This window comes from Equus quagga, unplaced genomic scaffold (assembly GCF_021613505.1).
Source record: "Equus quagga isolate Etosha38 unplaced genomic scaffold, UCLA_HA_Equagga_1.0 153_RagTag, whole genome shotgun sequence".
Classification (NCBI taxonomy): Eukaryota; Metazoa; Chordata; class Mammalia; order Perissodactyla; family Equidae; genus Equus; species Equus quagga.
In genome coordinates this window covers 815906-831946 of record NW_025796915.1, presented here as the reverse complement: position 1 = coordinate 831946, position 16041 = coordinate 815906, and the positions used below count along the sequence as shown (strand labels likewise).

Sequence of the window (16041 nt, the reverse complement as noted above, 5' to 3'; positions counted from 1 at the left end):
GTTAAGCATGAACTTAAAACTTCCCTGCTCTAAATAACATCTACCTTGCTTTTTCCCCCTTTCAAGGAATCTCAATAGCCACTTACCAAACACATAATCCTCAAAGTAGACTCAAGTCAACTTTAGAAGGGCAGGCATTCATCATTCTACACAGGAGGAAACTGAGGCCAGAGAAGAACAATTACTTTTGCACAGGGTCACCAGCTTCATGGCAGGCTGCCTCCTGACTCCTATGTGGAACCTGTCCTATTACACCATACCTGAGTCAATCACCTGGCCCTGCTGTACCTCAGTGTTGTCCCTGAATGGACAAATGACAGAGACAGCCTTTTGCCTAGAAGCAGAGTGGACAGTTGTTAAAATTATGGCCCAGTCTCAGGGGAATGCTCTTTTTTTCACTGCTCTCATGAGATCATTTTATAACAAATGCTGCTATGTGAGACCATGTAAGAAACTTGGATGAAATTACTTTGAGGAAGATGATGAAAATTTCACATAAGCAAAAAGCATAAATTTTTGACTTATTTTTCCAACAGTTCCAAATTTAGGGTAGTAGATATCTTCTCTTTTTACAGTAGTCCAGGTCTTTGTTCTCAAGGCTGGAACACACAATGCTCAGTGAAGATGTACACGTCCCTGTTACAGCAGGCTGCTTCCTTTCTTCCAGCTATGCCAAGAATCTTGTTAAAAGCTTGTAATAAAGTAGAGATTAACTGTGGAGACCAGCATCTTTTATTGCATTTTGACTCCAGAGTCTCTGTTTATCTCATTTGGGTGGTTGCTGAGAAAGCAAGACACTAAATGAAAAAGCATTAACAGGAATAACTGTGATTGGTAGGAATTTACAACTAGTTTAAACTATAGACACAGGCAATTAATTATTGGCTTAGTGACAAGGAGAAAAACTACAAAGGGGAAACCACTCCCACTTTTGTAATTCAACAGAAATATGTCCAACATTGAAACTTCACAGAAAGCCATTGATCAGCAGCCAGCTATACCTACTCATAGCCATCCTAGGTCAGTGTCCACTTCATTTCAGGGCTGAATGGGTTAATAAGTTCCTGAGAATCTCAGCTGGGAATGGTTTAGAAAGGAGAGATTTTAGCTACTCATGTAAACCTAGAATCAAAATGAATTGTCTAGTGGGAAAAGGGAGCCGTGGCTTTCACTTATAAGGTGAGTGAACATAGTCAGGAATTGTAAGTTGGATTCAAATTAATTGAATTCCTAATCTGGACCCTGAGCTGGTTATTGAACTTTTCTGTGCCTCAGTTTCTCTAGTGTGAACATCCTGGACATCATTCTGTCAGCCTAAGTTACTGGCTTAGGAACACAAGTGATTTTCTTCTGATCCATATGCTGAGCGGGAACGTGAAAAGATTTAATGAGTACAAGTCACAAGTAAAATCTTATACAATTGCCTTCTTGAATTTCTCTTCTAGACTCCAAAATGGCTTTTTTGGGCATGTGAACATTTTTGCAGCAATTCAAGCTATAAATTTCCTGGCCTACCTGGCAGATCTCATAGCAGATTCCTAGAGCATGGAGTTCTGAGTACTTGGGGCCCAGACAACATTTGTATATTAAATACTTAATCCATTTCGAATATATTTGTAACAGCACTGAGTGTGTGTGTATCTTAGCTCTGTAGCACCAAGTGAAGCAATACTCCTCCTAGGCAGATCATGGAATTGAGGTCAGTCAGCGATCAGCCTATATTCTTAGGGCAAGGTTGTACCAAATACTGGATATCAATTTAGAATTTGCAGGTTTTCATTCTATACTCTCTCCCATTTGCAGTTTTTTGTATAATGTGACAAAATTACCACAGGTGGTATAGTGTGTGTGATGTTCAGTGTTTCTCATTTTTGTCCTTCTACAATTTATTCCCAAAAATATCCGTCTCACTTAAGGTTAACTGAGACACTGTAAAATATATAGCGGAAATGGAAATGAGATTCCCTGCTAATAAAGTGGAACTAGGCTGAAGGCATACTAAGCCGACTGGGCCCATAATGGAAAAATAAGAGCTAATATAGAGTATTTTTGAAGAGTCCTTTATTTTGTAATTATTGCTTTCTTTGGAGAAAACGAAAGAAAATTGAATGAAATGATGAAGAGCAATGCTGTTTTGTGTAGTTTTGTGCAGTGAAAAACTACTGCAGGGCAGACTGGACTCCGGAGTCAGCCCTCTTTGTTCAGATTTTACTTACTTGTGTAGTCAGGTCTTGAGTGTTTATTACTTAGATTTGTCTGCCATTGTCCCCTCCCCATCACCTTGCCAACTTTCGTCTGTTTCATAAAAGCTGTTGATATATTCTAGCTGCTCTGAGTAAATAAACCCTGTGGCTACACCGGATCAGATGTTGCCCTTCTTGATATTCTGTACAGGCATATTGAGCATATGCTACGTGCGTTGCTCTGTGCTGGACCCTAAAGATACAAATATCTACTCTTAAGATAGATTTAAAAATATGGTAATTATAATAACAGAGACATGTACAAGATATAGAAGAAACACAGAAAGAAGGCTTAGGGTATTTAACACTTTCTCTTTGACCAGTGACATGTGGGAAGGGCCTTGAAAGAATAAGTAGGAATCCCTCAGACAGCTGAAGGGTGAAGAAGGGCCGCAATCAGAGAGAACACCTGAAGGGTAGGAGTGGGGCTGGCTGGAGGTAGTTCAATGTGGCGAAAGTGGAAGAGAGTGAGAAATAAGACTGGAAAAGGAATCCAGGCTAGGACTGTGAAAATAATGGGGAGCCACTAGGAAATTTATATAGGCATGTGATATCCAATTGTTTTGAAAGGTGTCTCTGGTGGCCATGTGAGAAGTGGGTTTGAGGGGAGTTGCATGAGAGGCAGGGGGACAAGTTGGAAATCTTTTGTACTAGTCCAGGCAAGTGATAATGGTAGCAATAGAGATGAAGAAAAGAGGATAATTTGAAAGTTATTTGGGACCAAAATCAATAGAAGTTGGTAATTCATTAGATGTAGGGAATGAAGATGGAGGAGAAATCCAGAGTGAACTTGATTTTTCATCCAGATGGTGGGACAGATAATGAAGTCATTTACCAAGAGAGGGAATACTGTAAGAACAGGGTTTGGCGGGAAGAAGAGTTCAGGTTTGGTTATGTTGAGTTTAAGGCATCTATGGGATGGGGCAAACATGAGGAGAAATCATGTAGGCCATTGTATAGATGAGTCTAAAGCTCAGAGACAAATCTGGGTTACAAATGTAGATGTGGAAGTCAGCAGTATGTCAAGATGGTTGAAGCCATGAGGTTGCTGAAAGGAGTGTGTCAATGAGAAAAAGGACAGAGAGCAGGACCCCCCTCCTCCTCGCCCCCCCCCCCACTACCACCCAAACATCAGCATTTCAGGGAGCCTTTGGGAGGAAGAGTCAAGAAGAATGGATAATATGACTCCATTCAGCAACTGATTTATTCCATAGCCACGCCATCCTGTTTTGCCAAATGTCTAACTTTTCCCCCCACTTCCCTACTTTGTTCCCTTAAACTGAATATCTGCTCCATTCCCCAACACTGAAAGGGTAGCAAGATGTACATCCTCTTCGTAGGTCCCAGGCACTGTAGGCGTTCTGAAAGGGTAAGTAGTATTAGAAACATAATGCTGTCTTCTCCTTCCCAGCTGCTTTTAATGGAGCGTTACAGTCAAAGCCCCCACAGCCTACTTTTTAAGTTAGCTGCCTAGGGTAAGATGATTATTACAAACAGAAATGCTTTTAATGGCAAATTTGCCTCAAAGGTATGCAGAGCAGTTGCCAGGAGCAACACAGAAAATGAGCCCCTGTACTGATATGAATGTTTAGAATTAAATTTTTCAGGTTGTATGTGAGGAACAGTTGTCAAACTCTGTTTCCCTACTAAGATCAGGATTGTATAAGTATTGTGTGTTTTGACCTGGGTCTGAGAAGGTCTTAAGAGAGGGTAATTTGGCTCTGATTCTGGAAGCCTTTTTTTTTTTGCCATTTTCCAACAAATGATTTATCAGTGGTTAAGGGGCTCCCCACCCCACTGTATTTGGGACTCTGGCTGGATTGCTTTAGGATGCTGTGTCCTACAGATGAGAAGTGCTGAGGATCCATCAGATACTTTTTGAATGCTTAATTGATATGAATCAATATTTCTCCTTCCGCTTCTCTGTCCTCACTGATCTTTAACTCAGACAAGGACTCATCTTCCCCTCAAGCCTCTGTTTTTGTGACAGTGCCTTATCCACATTGGCGGGTGTGCAACTCCAAGCTGGCTGGCTGTCCATTCTGATGTTCTTCTGGCTTCCTCTGGAGGAGCAGCTCAGGAAGGTGTGCCCTGTGAGTGGGCAAGCAGGCAAGGTCACTGTGCCCAGGATGGGCATCTTCTCCAGCTTGTGCTCTTCACACGAAGCTTTCCCTGTGCATGAATTTGGCATTCCACCTTCAGAGAACCAAAAACTTGTCCAGGAAAAGGACCTCTGGCATATTTTATAGGAGTCAACCTTTACCAGCCTGGTTTTGTTCTCTTGCTGCACAGTTTACTTGTAAATGACTCCTGGTATTAATATTGCAGCTCCCTCTAGTGTCACTGTGGTTCAGGCTCTCATAGCATTTTTCTTCCCATTCAAAAAATGTAAACAGTACAGAATCTGCCAAAATTGGCCACATTTTAAATAGGTTTTCCCATACATAGTCAAAAAAATAATATATGAGATGATTTTCTCTTATAGAAAGAAGGAATCTTACATGAAAATATGGGGCCATTCCAGCTCCAGTTTTGTTCCTATTTCAAAATTTGGGGGCTCCTAGGAGTCCTGTGGAATTCATTCTTGGGGAGTGGAATCTTTCTTGAGACTCCTCTAGTTCAAGGCAGCTACCCTTTATAAAGGAGGAATGTGAATTCCTTTCAAGAAAGATAAATGAAAATAGGAGACCAAGAAGAATTAACTTTGATCCCTAGTAGAGAAAATACTGAGTAAGGGAAGAAGGAAAAAACAACAAGCAGCAGGAAGAACCCTGTGCACTTGTTCTAGAAAGAGTGCCTTGTTTTTTGAAATAACTTTTGGACTAGAAATTTATCATCTGAAGTCAGGTCATTTTAAGTTTTTTTTAAAACTAGGGGAGTCAAGTTATTAATATTTGAAAAATGGCTACTATGTGGTGCATAGAATAATATAATGCTCCTTCCTAAATTAATATCATTGCAGGCTCCATAATAAAGATTTATGAGATACTCATCATATGAGAAATCCTATCATGGAAATCTCCATAGGTCTGTGTTTTGGTTGTAACTGTTTTCATGGTTATGAACCAATTAAAAGCCCTAGTATTTTGTTTTCCTCTTTCACACTCCAGTCTTCTCCCTTTTTCCTTTTCCCTTAAAACTAGAATGACTCATTATTCTTCAGCCTGCCTACATGTTGTAAGATGAAGAGATAAGGAGGTGCCACCTACTCAGATTAGCTATCTAGGCAGGCCATTTTCCTTCAGAACATCCAAAATAACTAAACAATTTATCATTTCTTCTTCGTAAATCATTTGAACCTTTATCTCAGGTTGATCTGTGAAGCTAAACATAAATTCTTGTTGTAGTATCCATGTTCTTATCTACTCACAAAGCTCTGAGGAATCTTATAAAAGTGTGTGTGTGTTTGTGCGTGCGTGCATGCATATACAATTAGAATATCTTCTCTGCTTCTAATGCTAAGCCATAAGATGGCAAGTTTTTTTTCATTGCCACTTGGCATAGTGAAAACTACAGAATGGCCAAACAGTTCTCTTTCTCTTAGCCTTAGGTTGGCCTGTCTTGGATGAGAACATGCTGCTGGTCTTGGCTTGTCTGTCAGGGCTAACTCTGACTCTGACTCATGGAGGTGTTCAACTTCAGCCGTCCCTCCTTAGCTGCCCTCTACCAAACCCATCATCAGAGAGCCTCCCTGCTGGGTCAGGTGGCTCTCAGGACTCAGAGGAAAGATGCGTTTTTCTTTCTTTCTCTCTCTCTTTGTTTGAAAAATTATGAGGATTCTTTAATATTTCATCACTTTTAACATTTGGAAGTTGTTAATTGTTTTAGTCATTATCCATGTTACATTTGTACCACTTTGGGATTTACAAATATGCTCTACATACTTGATCTCATTTAATTCTCACAACTGCCTTATAAAGTAGTTTCAATATTCTTTATATTATCTCCCTTTGTTAGGGAAATTGAGACCCAGAGAAATTAAGTGAAAGGCCCCAGGTTACACAGCTAGTGGCAGGGCTAAATCCCAGGCCTTCGGAGTCCTTGGTGAGTGTCCTTTCTGTCACATGACAGCTAGTTTAACTACACAGTCTCATTCAGCCAAACTCAGTGGTATTTAAGTGACTTTTCAAAGACTGAGGAGTTGGGACCTTTGAACTTTCATTCCAGCAGGCAATGTGATATTGAGCAAATGATTAAAATCGGAAATGGGGTTAATAGTGCCGTGTCCTGGATCCAACTCCTATACAAACTGAATGATGACTAGTGTAGGATTTTTAAATACCTGGGGACACATAAATATGAAATATTGCCAACAGTACAGTCTAGAAAGAATTCATATTGTGATTGATGAGCATATAGGATTATATATTATACTGCATGTGCTGAGACATTGATAGCTTTCCAAAGATAATACTTTGTGAAAGATATGTTTGAACTTGAACTGAGCTGGAGGATATATCTGTTTCAAGACCAGAAGTTTGCTTAAAGAAGAAATGCTTAGTGTGCCGTCAAACTGCTTAGGTAGGTGGTAGAAGATTTGAACTCATTTTCAGATCTCTCTCTCTATGGAGAGAGAGAGAGAGAGAAATGTATATATATTTCTATGGCATTGATCACTGGTATCAAGTCTCTAACTGTAATAAATATGTATAAATGCGGTAAATGAGAGAAGGATGCTCTTCTCCCCCAGTACTCCTTTGCCTTTGGTTCTTTTTTATGATTATTGTCTATTTGAATGGAAATCGGAGTTTATTGCTTCTCAAAACTGGGGACCCATCAGCACCCTCCTAAGAAAATGTGCATTTTGCTTAAGTAAAAATGACTAGAAAATCCTTTTTAAAATGTGCTTCTTTTCTGTATTACTGCAATAAATGGGCAGTGTAAACACTAGACACTGCCTGTTGTTGGGAGGCTTTGATGTCTGTGAAATATGGCAGCTGCTCCTATTGAGGAGGAAGAGTAGAAAATGTGTTCCTCAGTTAACACGGTCACGGAAGAGCTGCCCTCACCGGGCTGTTATGATCTGTGAGCTAGTGTTAGAGACTGTCTTCCATTGGCGGCTCGTCCGCATCACATCATGAGGATAATCCATTTCGGGGTGATTTTATTTACTTTTCGCTTTTCTAATCCTTTAATCCTAGAAATACAATGATTGTTTTAGTATATAGAATTCTTGGCTAATATTTTTGATCAAAAGAACTCTTCCTTGATCCATAACCATCTAATAAAGTTCTCTTTGAAAGGCCTTATTGCCTGAATATTGGGCCTTAAGTGAGGCCTGTTAAGAGAAAGCATAGAAGTCAGAGTCCTGCCCTTGAAATGTTGATTTTGCTCTGACTAGACAAGTTTTTCTTTCAAATCTTTATCTCTATCCGGCCAGTGACGTTGAGTGCCTGAGTTGTGATCATCACAATGACCTTCACTGAAAAGTTAGGAAACCCTGCAGTTCACTTGGCCAATTGTATGTCACTCTCCTGACAAGTAATAAAATAAGATATCCTGGCCTACTTTATGAGCCATTTATTGATCCGCTGTGTAAGTCTGGGCTGTAAACCTATACAGAAAGTCGGTGAAAAATTGTTTTTTGTTGTTCTATCTTCTAAATGAGGTGCAGGGTATAGTGGAAAGAGCAAGCTTTGGTGTTAGACAGACTTAAGTTTGCAAACCAGTAGCCCTGGACTTTTTTTTTTTTTTTTTTTAATTCTTAGATCCTCAGCCTACTTTAAAGGGTTAGTATGAAGACTAGAGATAATATGCATAAAGTGTTAAGCATGTAGACAGCCATGAAAAATGGTTATTGCCATTGTTACTGTCACTTAGCACAGGGTTACCAAGACCCTTTCTGAAGACTTCACTATAACACTGTTTGTTCCTAACCAGTCACCTTCCAGTTAATCCTCCTTTACACATCATAAGCCTGATTATAAAAGTGGGCATTTTAAATTGTGCTATTTGCTTTCTTCTTCCAGATCTGTAAGAGCAAAGCTAAAGAATCTCAGCAGTATTATCACAGCTTGGCTGTCCGGCAGAGTCTGGCTGTCCATTTTAACATCCAGCAGGACTGTGGTCATTTCCTTGCTGAAGTCCCTAACCGTCTGCTTCCCTGGGAGGATCCTGATGCCCCTGAAGAGGAAGAGGGTGAAAGGAAAGAACCTAAAGAAGAGGTGAAAGGAGAAACTGATGGGAAAAACCCAGAGTCCTGCTCTGAAACAGAGTCGTCCCAGAAAGAAAGCCAGGGAGTCATTAGCAGGAAGCAGAGAAGCCACGTTGTAGTCATCACCAGAGAGGTTCCCTATCTCACGGTGGCTGATTTTGTGCAAGAATCTCTGGCCCAGCATGGGAAAAGCCCTGATTCGTATGAGAGGCAAGTGTGTCTGCTGCTCTTACAGCTGTGCTCTGGCCTTGAACATCTCAAACCCTACCATGTCACTCACTGCGATCTACGTCTGGAGAACCTGCTGCTTGTCCACTACCAGCCTGGGGGAACCGCCCGTGGCCTTGGGCCTGCAGAGTTCAACCTCACCTCATCTTGTCCCACCAGGCTCATAGTAAGCAACTTCTCTCAGGCCAAGCAGAAGAGCCATCTGGTGGACCCTGAGATCCTCCGGGACCAGTCCCGCCTTGCTCCAGAGATCATAACAGCCACCCAGTATAAAAAGTGTGATGAGTTCCAGACAGGCATCCTCATCTATGAGATGCTACACCTGCCCAACCCCTTCGATGAGAACCCAGAGCTGAAGGAAAAGGAATACACTCGAGCAGACCTGCCTCGCATCCCACTCCGCTCTCCCTATTCCCGGGGCCTGCAGCAGCTGGCCAGCTGCCTCCTGAATCCCAACCCTTCTGAGCGGATCCTCATTTCAGATGCCAAAGGCATCCTCCAGTGTCTCCTCTGGGGTCCCCGGGAAGATCTCTTCCAGACCTTCACCACCTCCCCCAGCCCAATGCAGAGGAATGCCCTGCTCCAAAACTGGCTAGACATCAAGCGAACACTGCTGATGATCAAGTTTGCTGAGAAGTCCTTGGACAGGGAGGGTGGAGTCAGCCTTGAGGACTGGCTTTGTGCTCAGTATTTGGCTTTTGCCACTCCAGACTCCCTCAGTTATATTGTGAAAATCCTGCAACACCGTTAATGTGTCCTGGCTGCTGCTTTTACTTCATTTTCACCTTCTTCAAGTCACCCATGCACTTCCCCTTCCTACTACTCACACAGAATGCAAGGAAAGAAGAGAGACAAACCTTCCATCTCTGTCCATGAACAGATGAGTCCACTCAGAAGGGTTATCCACAGCTCTACATCAAGTGAGAACTGAGTCTGTCTTAACTTTATAGAAATTCAACTGCACAAATAAGTAGTTGCCTTCCTTTGGAATACCTTCCGCCCTAATTGTCCCACAAATGCAGGTAAAAAATGGAAATGCACATCCTTGAAGGGATGAACTCAGTGAGCTATGTGCAGTTCCTCCATAATTTTGAATATCATCTGTCTTTTTAACACCAACTATTTATTCTCACTAGCAATAGACAGATTTAACCAGTTTTACCATCATCCAGTAAGCTCTCATGACAGACTTTCTTCCTTTAAAGTATCAGTAACTGACTTTCTTACCTGGCAGAACTGCCATCCTTAGCATCAGCTCAGTTTTGATTCCAGGGACTATAGCCTTTCTTCCAATAGATAGTTGAAGGACAAGAAAAGATCCTATCCCTTGGGTCATGGACCTATTTTCACTTCTCTTATCAATAAGTGGGTACACTGCATGGATGACAGCCCTAACAGTCTCATTTTTGCTGCCACTGCCTAATTCTCCTTTACCTCTGCTCTTTCCCCACTTGCCAATGAAGTTTGGGTTTATCATCCACTTGTGGCCCATTACATAGCTGACCCAAGATGGTGTCACCAGTGCCTCACCAAGATGGAGTGCAGTTCAGATCTTATAAATAGCCAGCAGGACACAAGGAGATGATTTTACTGCATGTGCAATTCTCTAGGGGCCATCAGGGGAACAGCTTAAAGTATCGTTCTTTGATTACTGTCAGAGCTGTCAGTGTTGGCCAGCTTCCTTCTATTAGTAGCCAGTATTAACTAGTCTACCAAATGCTGTAGATAACAGTCCCGAATGAAATGGCTGTCAGTTAAGCTCTAAGATCTCCTTAGAGGGCACATTGCTGCTGGCTATTGGGATGGCCAGAAGGCAGGGGAGAGGGAGAAGGCCACTGATGATGACGTCCTCCGTAGAATGCTGACCTTTTATGGAGAGACTGCCTCCCAGTTGCACTGTCACATTGCTCCTTATGACTCTGAAATGGCTCTGGAGGACAGCTCACAGGGAATTTTGACTGCTGAGGTGGCTGGTTGAGAGCTGTTCACTGTTCATGAGGTCTGTGCTCTTCTCCTATGGATATATGTGCAATTTTTATGTATTTTTTTTGGCTATATATTACAGTGTTTATGTTGCAACTTCACCTGAAGCAAGATATGCAGAAATCCTCCCCTTCTTCCCTTGGCACATATTTGCGCTAAAAGATGAGTGTTTTTTCCACCCTGGCCGTGGGGCTTGGGGGTGGCTTGTGTTATTCAAAACTGTGAGTATCTGTTTACTTCAACCTTGAAATCCCAAGAGTCACTCAGACAGTGTGAGTGTGTGTGCACGTGTGTGCCCGTGTGTGTGCATACACATGCTGGAAGTAGGGGCCAGGCCTCTGGGGGAGCAACCTGTGGCAGGATTGATAGACATGTTCTCTGCACCTAGTCAGTGAGGGAGCCCTCATCTACCAGTGCGCTTTCTTAAAGAAGACTGATTGTGCAGTATTACTTAGATAGCACACTAGTGGCCTTTAGGAAATTTGTAAACTTTTAATAGCCTTTCATATGATTCGCCTATATCAAAGAGGATCAAGAAAGGAGAAGAATGTATTTTATTGTTCACTTGTTTCTTTCCTTCTTTTTTTTAGAGAGAATGGGACATGTGAGGCTCCATATGGAGGATGTCCCTGTCCTCCTGGCCAGCAGCAAGGAATCCCAAGGAAGAGAGTTGATTGGCCCACAAAGAGTCTTGCTTCTCTAGCCAGAGTGCAGGGCTCTGACCCAGGAATGGCCACAGGGTGGACATGCTGCTGCAGGCCAGCAGTCCACTCTCTTAGTGTCCTGTGGCATGGCTCCGCCTTGTCTAGCAGATTGGTGTTTGGTTCACTTTAGCATAGCCCACGTGCACATAACTCCTTGCATAATTATACACTGAAGAAGCAACACACAGACCACTGACCATGTTAGCCAGCACATTCCCTTAGCAGCCCTCTCTGCCCATGGTTTGCATATTGAGACACTTTTTCAATGTCACTCTTGTGGTGCCTTGCCCTTGTAAATTTGAATGTTGACTATTTAATAAGGTTTTATATTTAATGAAGAATGTTCCCTCATCCCTCTATTTGTTCTCGAGGTATCCTTTTTCTTTTCCTTTTTTTTTTTTTTCTGTTTAACTTGGATCCAGCCTTCTTCATTTTAACTCTATAGTGTTATAAGCATGGATACCCTCCACTACCATTATCTTATAGCACTGGTAAACCAAGCACCTCTTCATATCTGATGTGTTCAGTACTGTTTGCATATTCAGATTTGTTAATGGCAAAAGATGAATGCCAACTAGTCAGAGAAGGGCCTCAGGCTTCCCAGAGACAGATGGCTAGATTAATTTTTCTCTGAGTGATGGCCGAGGAATGTGAGGTAGGGAGGGAAGAGAGTGTTATAGGTTAGAGCAGAATGACAAAATAACTATTTCTAGGCAAGAAGTACTACATCAGGTGGTCCTCAGAGTATTTTTCAAAGTAATGAAATTCAGTCAATCTACTATTACCACAAATGTGTTTTTACATTTCCATTTTAATTGTAGTCGGAACTTTGAATTCATTCATCAACTGAAAAGAAATCCTACCCTCAGACACAGACATGTATACATACATACATATGAGTTTTGGATTATGACTAGTACAGCACTTTAAGATTTCCCAGTTACATCAAGTCTTGTCTTCAATATTGATTGGAAATTTTTTTCCTTTCCATTGAGGTCTGTACCATAGAGTCTTCCGTTTATATTGAGAGTTTGAACAATTCAGCCGCTATTGGAACTTTTCCTTAAGCCACATGAGCAAGAACAATGTCTCTGACATATTTGAGTGCTAGAGAAAGAAGATATGGCTGGAGGAGCCAAGACCAAGACTGAATGTATAGCTGAGTGCCTTGTTAGAGCTATAACCTCATCTTGGAGGTAAGAGAATCTGACGTTCTGCAAAGAGGACCAGGACACGAGAGATTCCCCCGTGCTAGCCTGAGGAGAGCCCCTGTGATATATGTACACTAATGTGATGCCTAGAAGCTAATTCACAAAGAATTGTAACCTGTGGAATCAACAACAAAGGAATCTTGAATGAGGTTCACCAACCCCTAGGCTACGTTAGAAGTGGAAGCCAGGAGCATGGCAGTGGGTTTCTGGTTTTGCCCTCTGAAGGTGAACAGGGTGAGATATAGACGGGGACACAAGCACCCACACTACTGATGTTGAGGGGCTAAAAGTGAAACATATTTGCTAGGATTTTAAGAGTCTGAGTAGCTTTTCATTGTCAGATTAAGTGGGGTCCAGTTTTGCTTCCAATCTCAGAATGAGTTTGTGAACGTAGAAAACTCTAAGCCAAGAGACCTAAACTTCTAGAAATATTAATGCTATTTCTGGGAATAAAACCACCTAAAATTATATTTAAAGGTTTCTAGCATTGTGAAATTTCCATGAAAGATTTCTGGGGCCTACCAAATAGTAAGGCATAGAAGGATTGCACTCAGGTTCCCAAATTTGAATTAAGAATACTTTGGCTGGGAAGAAACCGGACTTGGTTTTGCTGGTAACCTGCAACTAGGATTTTTCCCTAGATTGTACCAATAGTGATCTGAAAAAATACAAGCTAGTCCCAGAAATTGGGGTGGACTTAGGATACTGCACTATGTTCCAAATTATTCTAGATGTATAAATAAAGTATGAACATAGTTGCAGAGGAGGGAGAGAGGAACTTGACCCCCTAGGCCAACTTACATTTTTTTTATTCCCCTCACTATTTGGTAAGAATTGAAAATTCTGGTCCAGCCTAATGAGTGAACAGGATGGCCACCCAAGTAACTGGGTTATTAGTTTTACCTCATTGAAGCTCAAACTCTCAAAGGCCCTAAGTGCTGTGCCGAGACAAATCCAAGTGCCACTCTTGCTGAAGTGTACACTGATGTCAAGCTGTCCGTGCTGCAGCAGCACTGAGAGTCGGGGTTCCACGGACCAAAAGTGATGCCATAAGGAAGCCAGAAGAGCTGCAATGCAAGATCCTAGATAGAGATAATACCAAAGAAATCAGGCCTTTTTGTATTGATGCTTCTAAGGTGATGAGGTTGAGTTATGATAGATGCCATGGGAGGAGAATTCACATACATTCCATGTCAAGGTATTTGGCTGATAAAATAATCCATCTTCAAAAAACACCTGTTAAAAAAAAAAGTCTATTTTGTGTATTAGGGGGAAAAAAGAAGAAGAAGATAATTATGAAAGCCTGGGCAGATTGTGAAGTTCCCCAATATTTAAGGAGAAAAAACTATTCTCTCTCCCCTTGACGTGACTGTGGCTATTGCCTAAACTTCAGCTTGGGGACATCATATCCATGTGATACTGACAGCTGAGGATTTTTTTTAAGAGTTGTGGTAGTTTCAATAGGTTTGTTTAAAGAACTCTTGGGAAATTTCTTAACAAAAATTGTAATAGGTTTTATAAACTTTCTTACAGAGGTGTTTACCTCCCATCATCACCACCATTTAATATTTATAAGTGCCCAGAATATACAAGGTGCTATAGCTGTTAAACACCTCTCTGCAGCTGTTTGAGATTAGAGTAGGTTTTTGCACCAGCCATTGCTAGAAGTTTCCCCACCTAGGTGGGCTGTGGGGGCCTGCATTCCAGACATCCCATTACATGTTTCCCACTCCAGAGAGCCTCTGTGTTTATTTCAGCTTCTCACCTTTACCCATCCCACTCACCTCCATGTTTTTTTTAAATCAAGAAAGTTTCAGGGAATCAAAAGAGGTTGGAAGTTTTTTAACCTAGCAGAAGTACAGAGTCATATATTTTGCTATGAATATTATTGTATTGTGGAAAATCCATTTTGCCCATATAGTGTGTGGAAAGTATGTGTGTGCACTCACAATAACTTGAATGTTGAACCAGCCCTATGGCTTCAGGGTAGCATTTTTGAAAGATAAACCACACTGCTTCAGGAAACTTGCTCCAAATACCGCTTGGTTATCCCTTCCCTTACCAGTTTTAAAGTGTTATGTGTGAACACACTGGGTTGGGATTTTCTGTTGATGATATGCAGGGCATTTTGGCATAAGATCAGGGCAGAAGCAAGATGTCATCATTCTCAGTGATTTGCATCATGGCAATCCTCATTCCAATCTCTCTTTACTTCCCCATGACTCTGCCCACACTCTATATTTGAAAATCTTGTTTCTCTTGCTCTTTCCTGGAGCTTCACCACTCTACTTAGATATTTTAGAGTTGTATAAATCTACCCATGAAAGGTCCCCTCTGTCACCAGGTGGCACCACCCTTTGGTTTGCTGTGGTACTTTGCTGTGTTCTCTGTGGCATCATGTTACTGTGTAAATAAATTCATTTTAATATACCCCAAAAACCAGACAAGCATTCGTCCTTTTGGTGACTCTTCCTTACTGACATGCTGGACATGGTTATATCTTGCCCCCCGGATGTGTGCTTTCTTGGATCCTCATTCACTGCTGACCTGAATTGTATTTTCTGTTCATTCCTTCCCTCATCTGAGAAAACTAGACTGTGATGAGGAAGTGAAGGACTTAGGCTTTCCCCAGACTGCAGAAGGCTGCAGGTTTGCTGTGTGAGATCACCCCCTAGTGGCCAGTCACCATCCAGACTTCTGGGTTTGTACTATGAGAGATTTGGTTAGCTGGCTCTGACCGACCCCCTCAGTGGAGATCTCAGAGCTGTGCAGACAATAGGAGCAGAGGCAGGGCCTTGTACAGCATCGTCTGCTTCAGAATTCACATTTCTTTTGCCTATTTCATAAGGTACACGGTCACACACAGTGTCCTCACAAAGGCAGACAAGCTAATATGCCAGTCACTTCAGTAGCAGAAAGAGGAGACCACCTGGCTTAGGCAGGAAGAGTCAGCAGTCAGCAGTGGTAGCGACAGCTGCCACATTATTAAACGTAGAATGGATGAAAGTGCAAACAAGTAGATCTAAACTTAGACCAGATTTTAGACCTTTAAACCCCTTGCAATGGACACTGTCTCCAGCCCAGTGTTTCTGTTCCTCTCTGCTAGCAAACACTCTGGAATTTACACACATGGTGAAGCATATGAATTAATGCAGACATGAATCAAAGCATCCAGAAAAGTAATTGCCATGCTCAAATTTTGTGTTGCTGAGGAGGCAGAACCCATATTGGTGTGGGCCTCAGAGCTCTCTCTGTGTTGCCTGGGTCTAGGAGTAAGGGTCAGCAACAAAACCCGAGAGACAGTACCCAGGACACAGGCTCTGCCTGCGGCAGTTCTCAACCTGCTTGCCGGAGAGGAGCCAAGGAAACTGCTCTTCCTACTTGTGAGTATAGCACATTGGCTTATGGGGGAGAGGAACGAAAGAAGGAAGCAGGCAGTCGGGGCTGAGAGGTCATGGGGCCACAGAGATGGAGTGCACTAGGACTAGGTTGCTATCTAATGCTCTGCTGGCAGGAGT

The 16041-nt window shown here is 42.0% G+C and overlaps 1 protein-coding gene across 9 annotated transcripts in view; it reads left to right on the top strand.

The window, feature by feature from the left end:
* The window catches only part of LOC124233076 (inactive tyrosine-protein kinase PEAK1-like), a 294861-nt gene extending 279910 nt beyond the window's left edge, over positions 1-14951 (top strand). For all 9 annotated transcript variants that reach the window (XM_046650173.1, XM_046650164.1, XM_046650166.1 and 6 more), the window contains one exon: positions 8213-14951. In XM_046650173.1, coding sequence (XP_046506129.1) covers positions 8213-9376 — 1164 coding nt within the window. In that variant the 3' untranslated portion in view covers positions 9377-14951. The remainder of the gene's footprint in view (positions 1-8212) is intronic.
* Positions 14952-16041: the final 1090 nt, after the last annotated feature.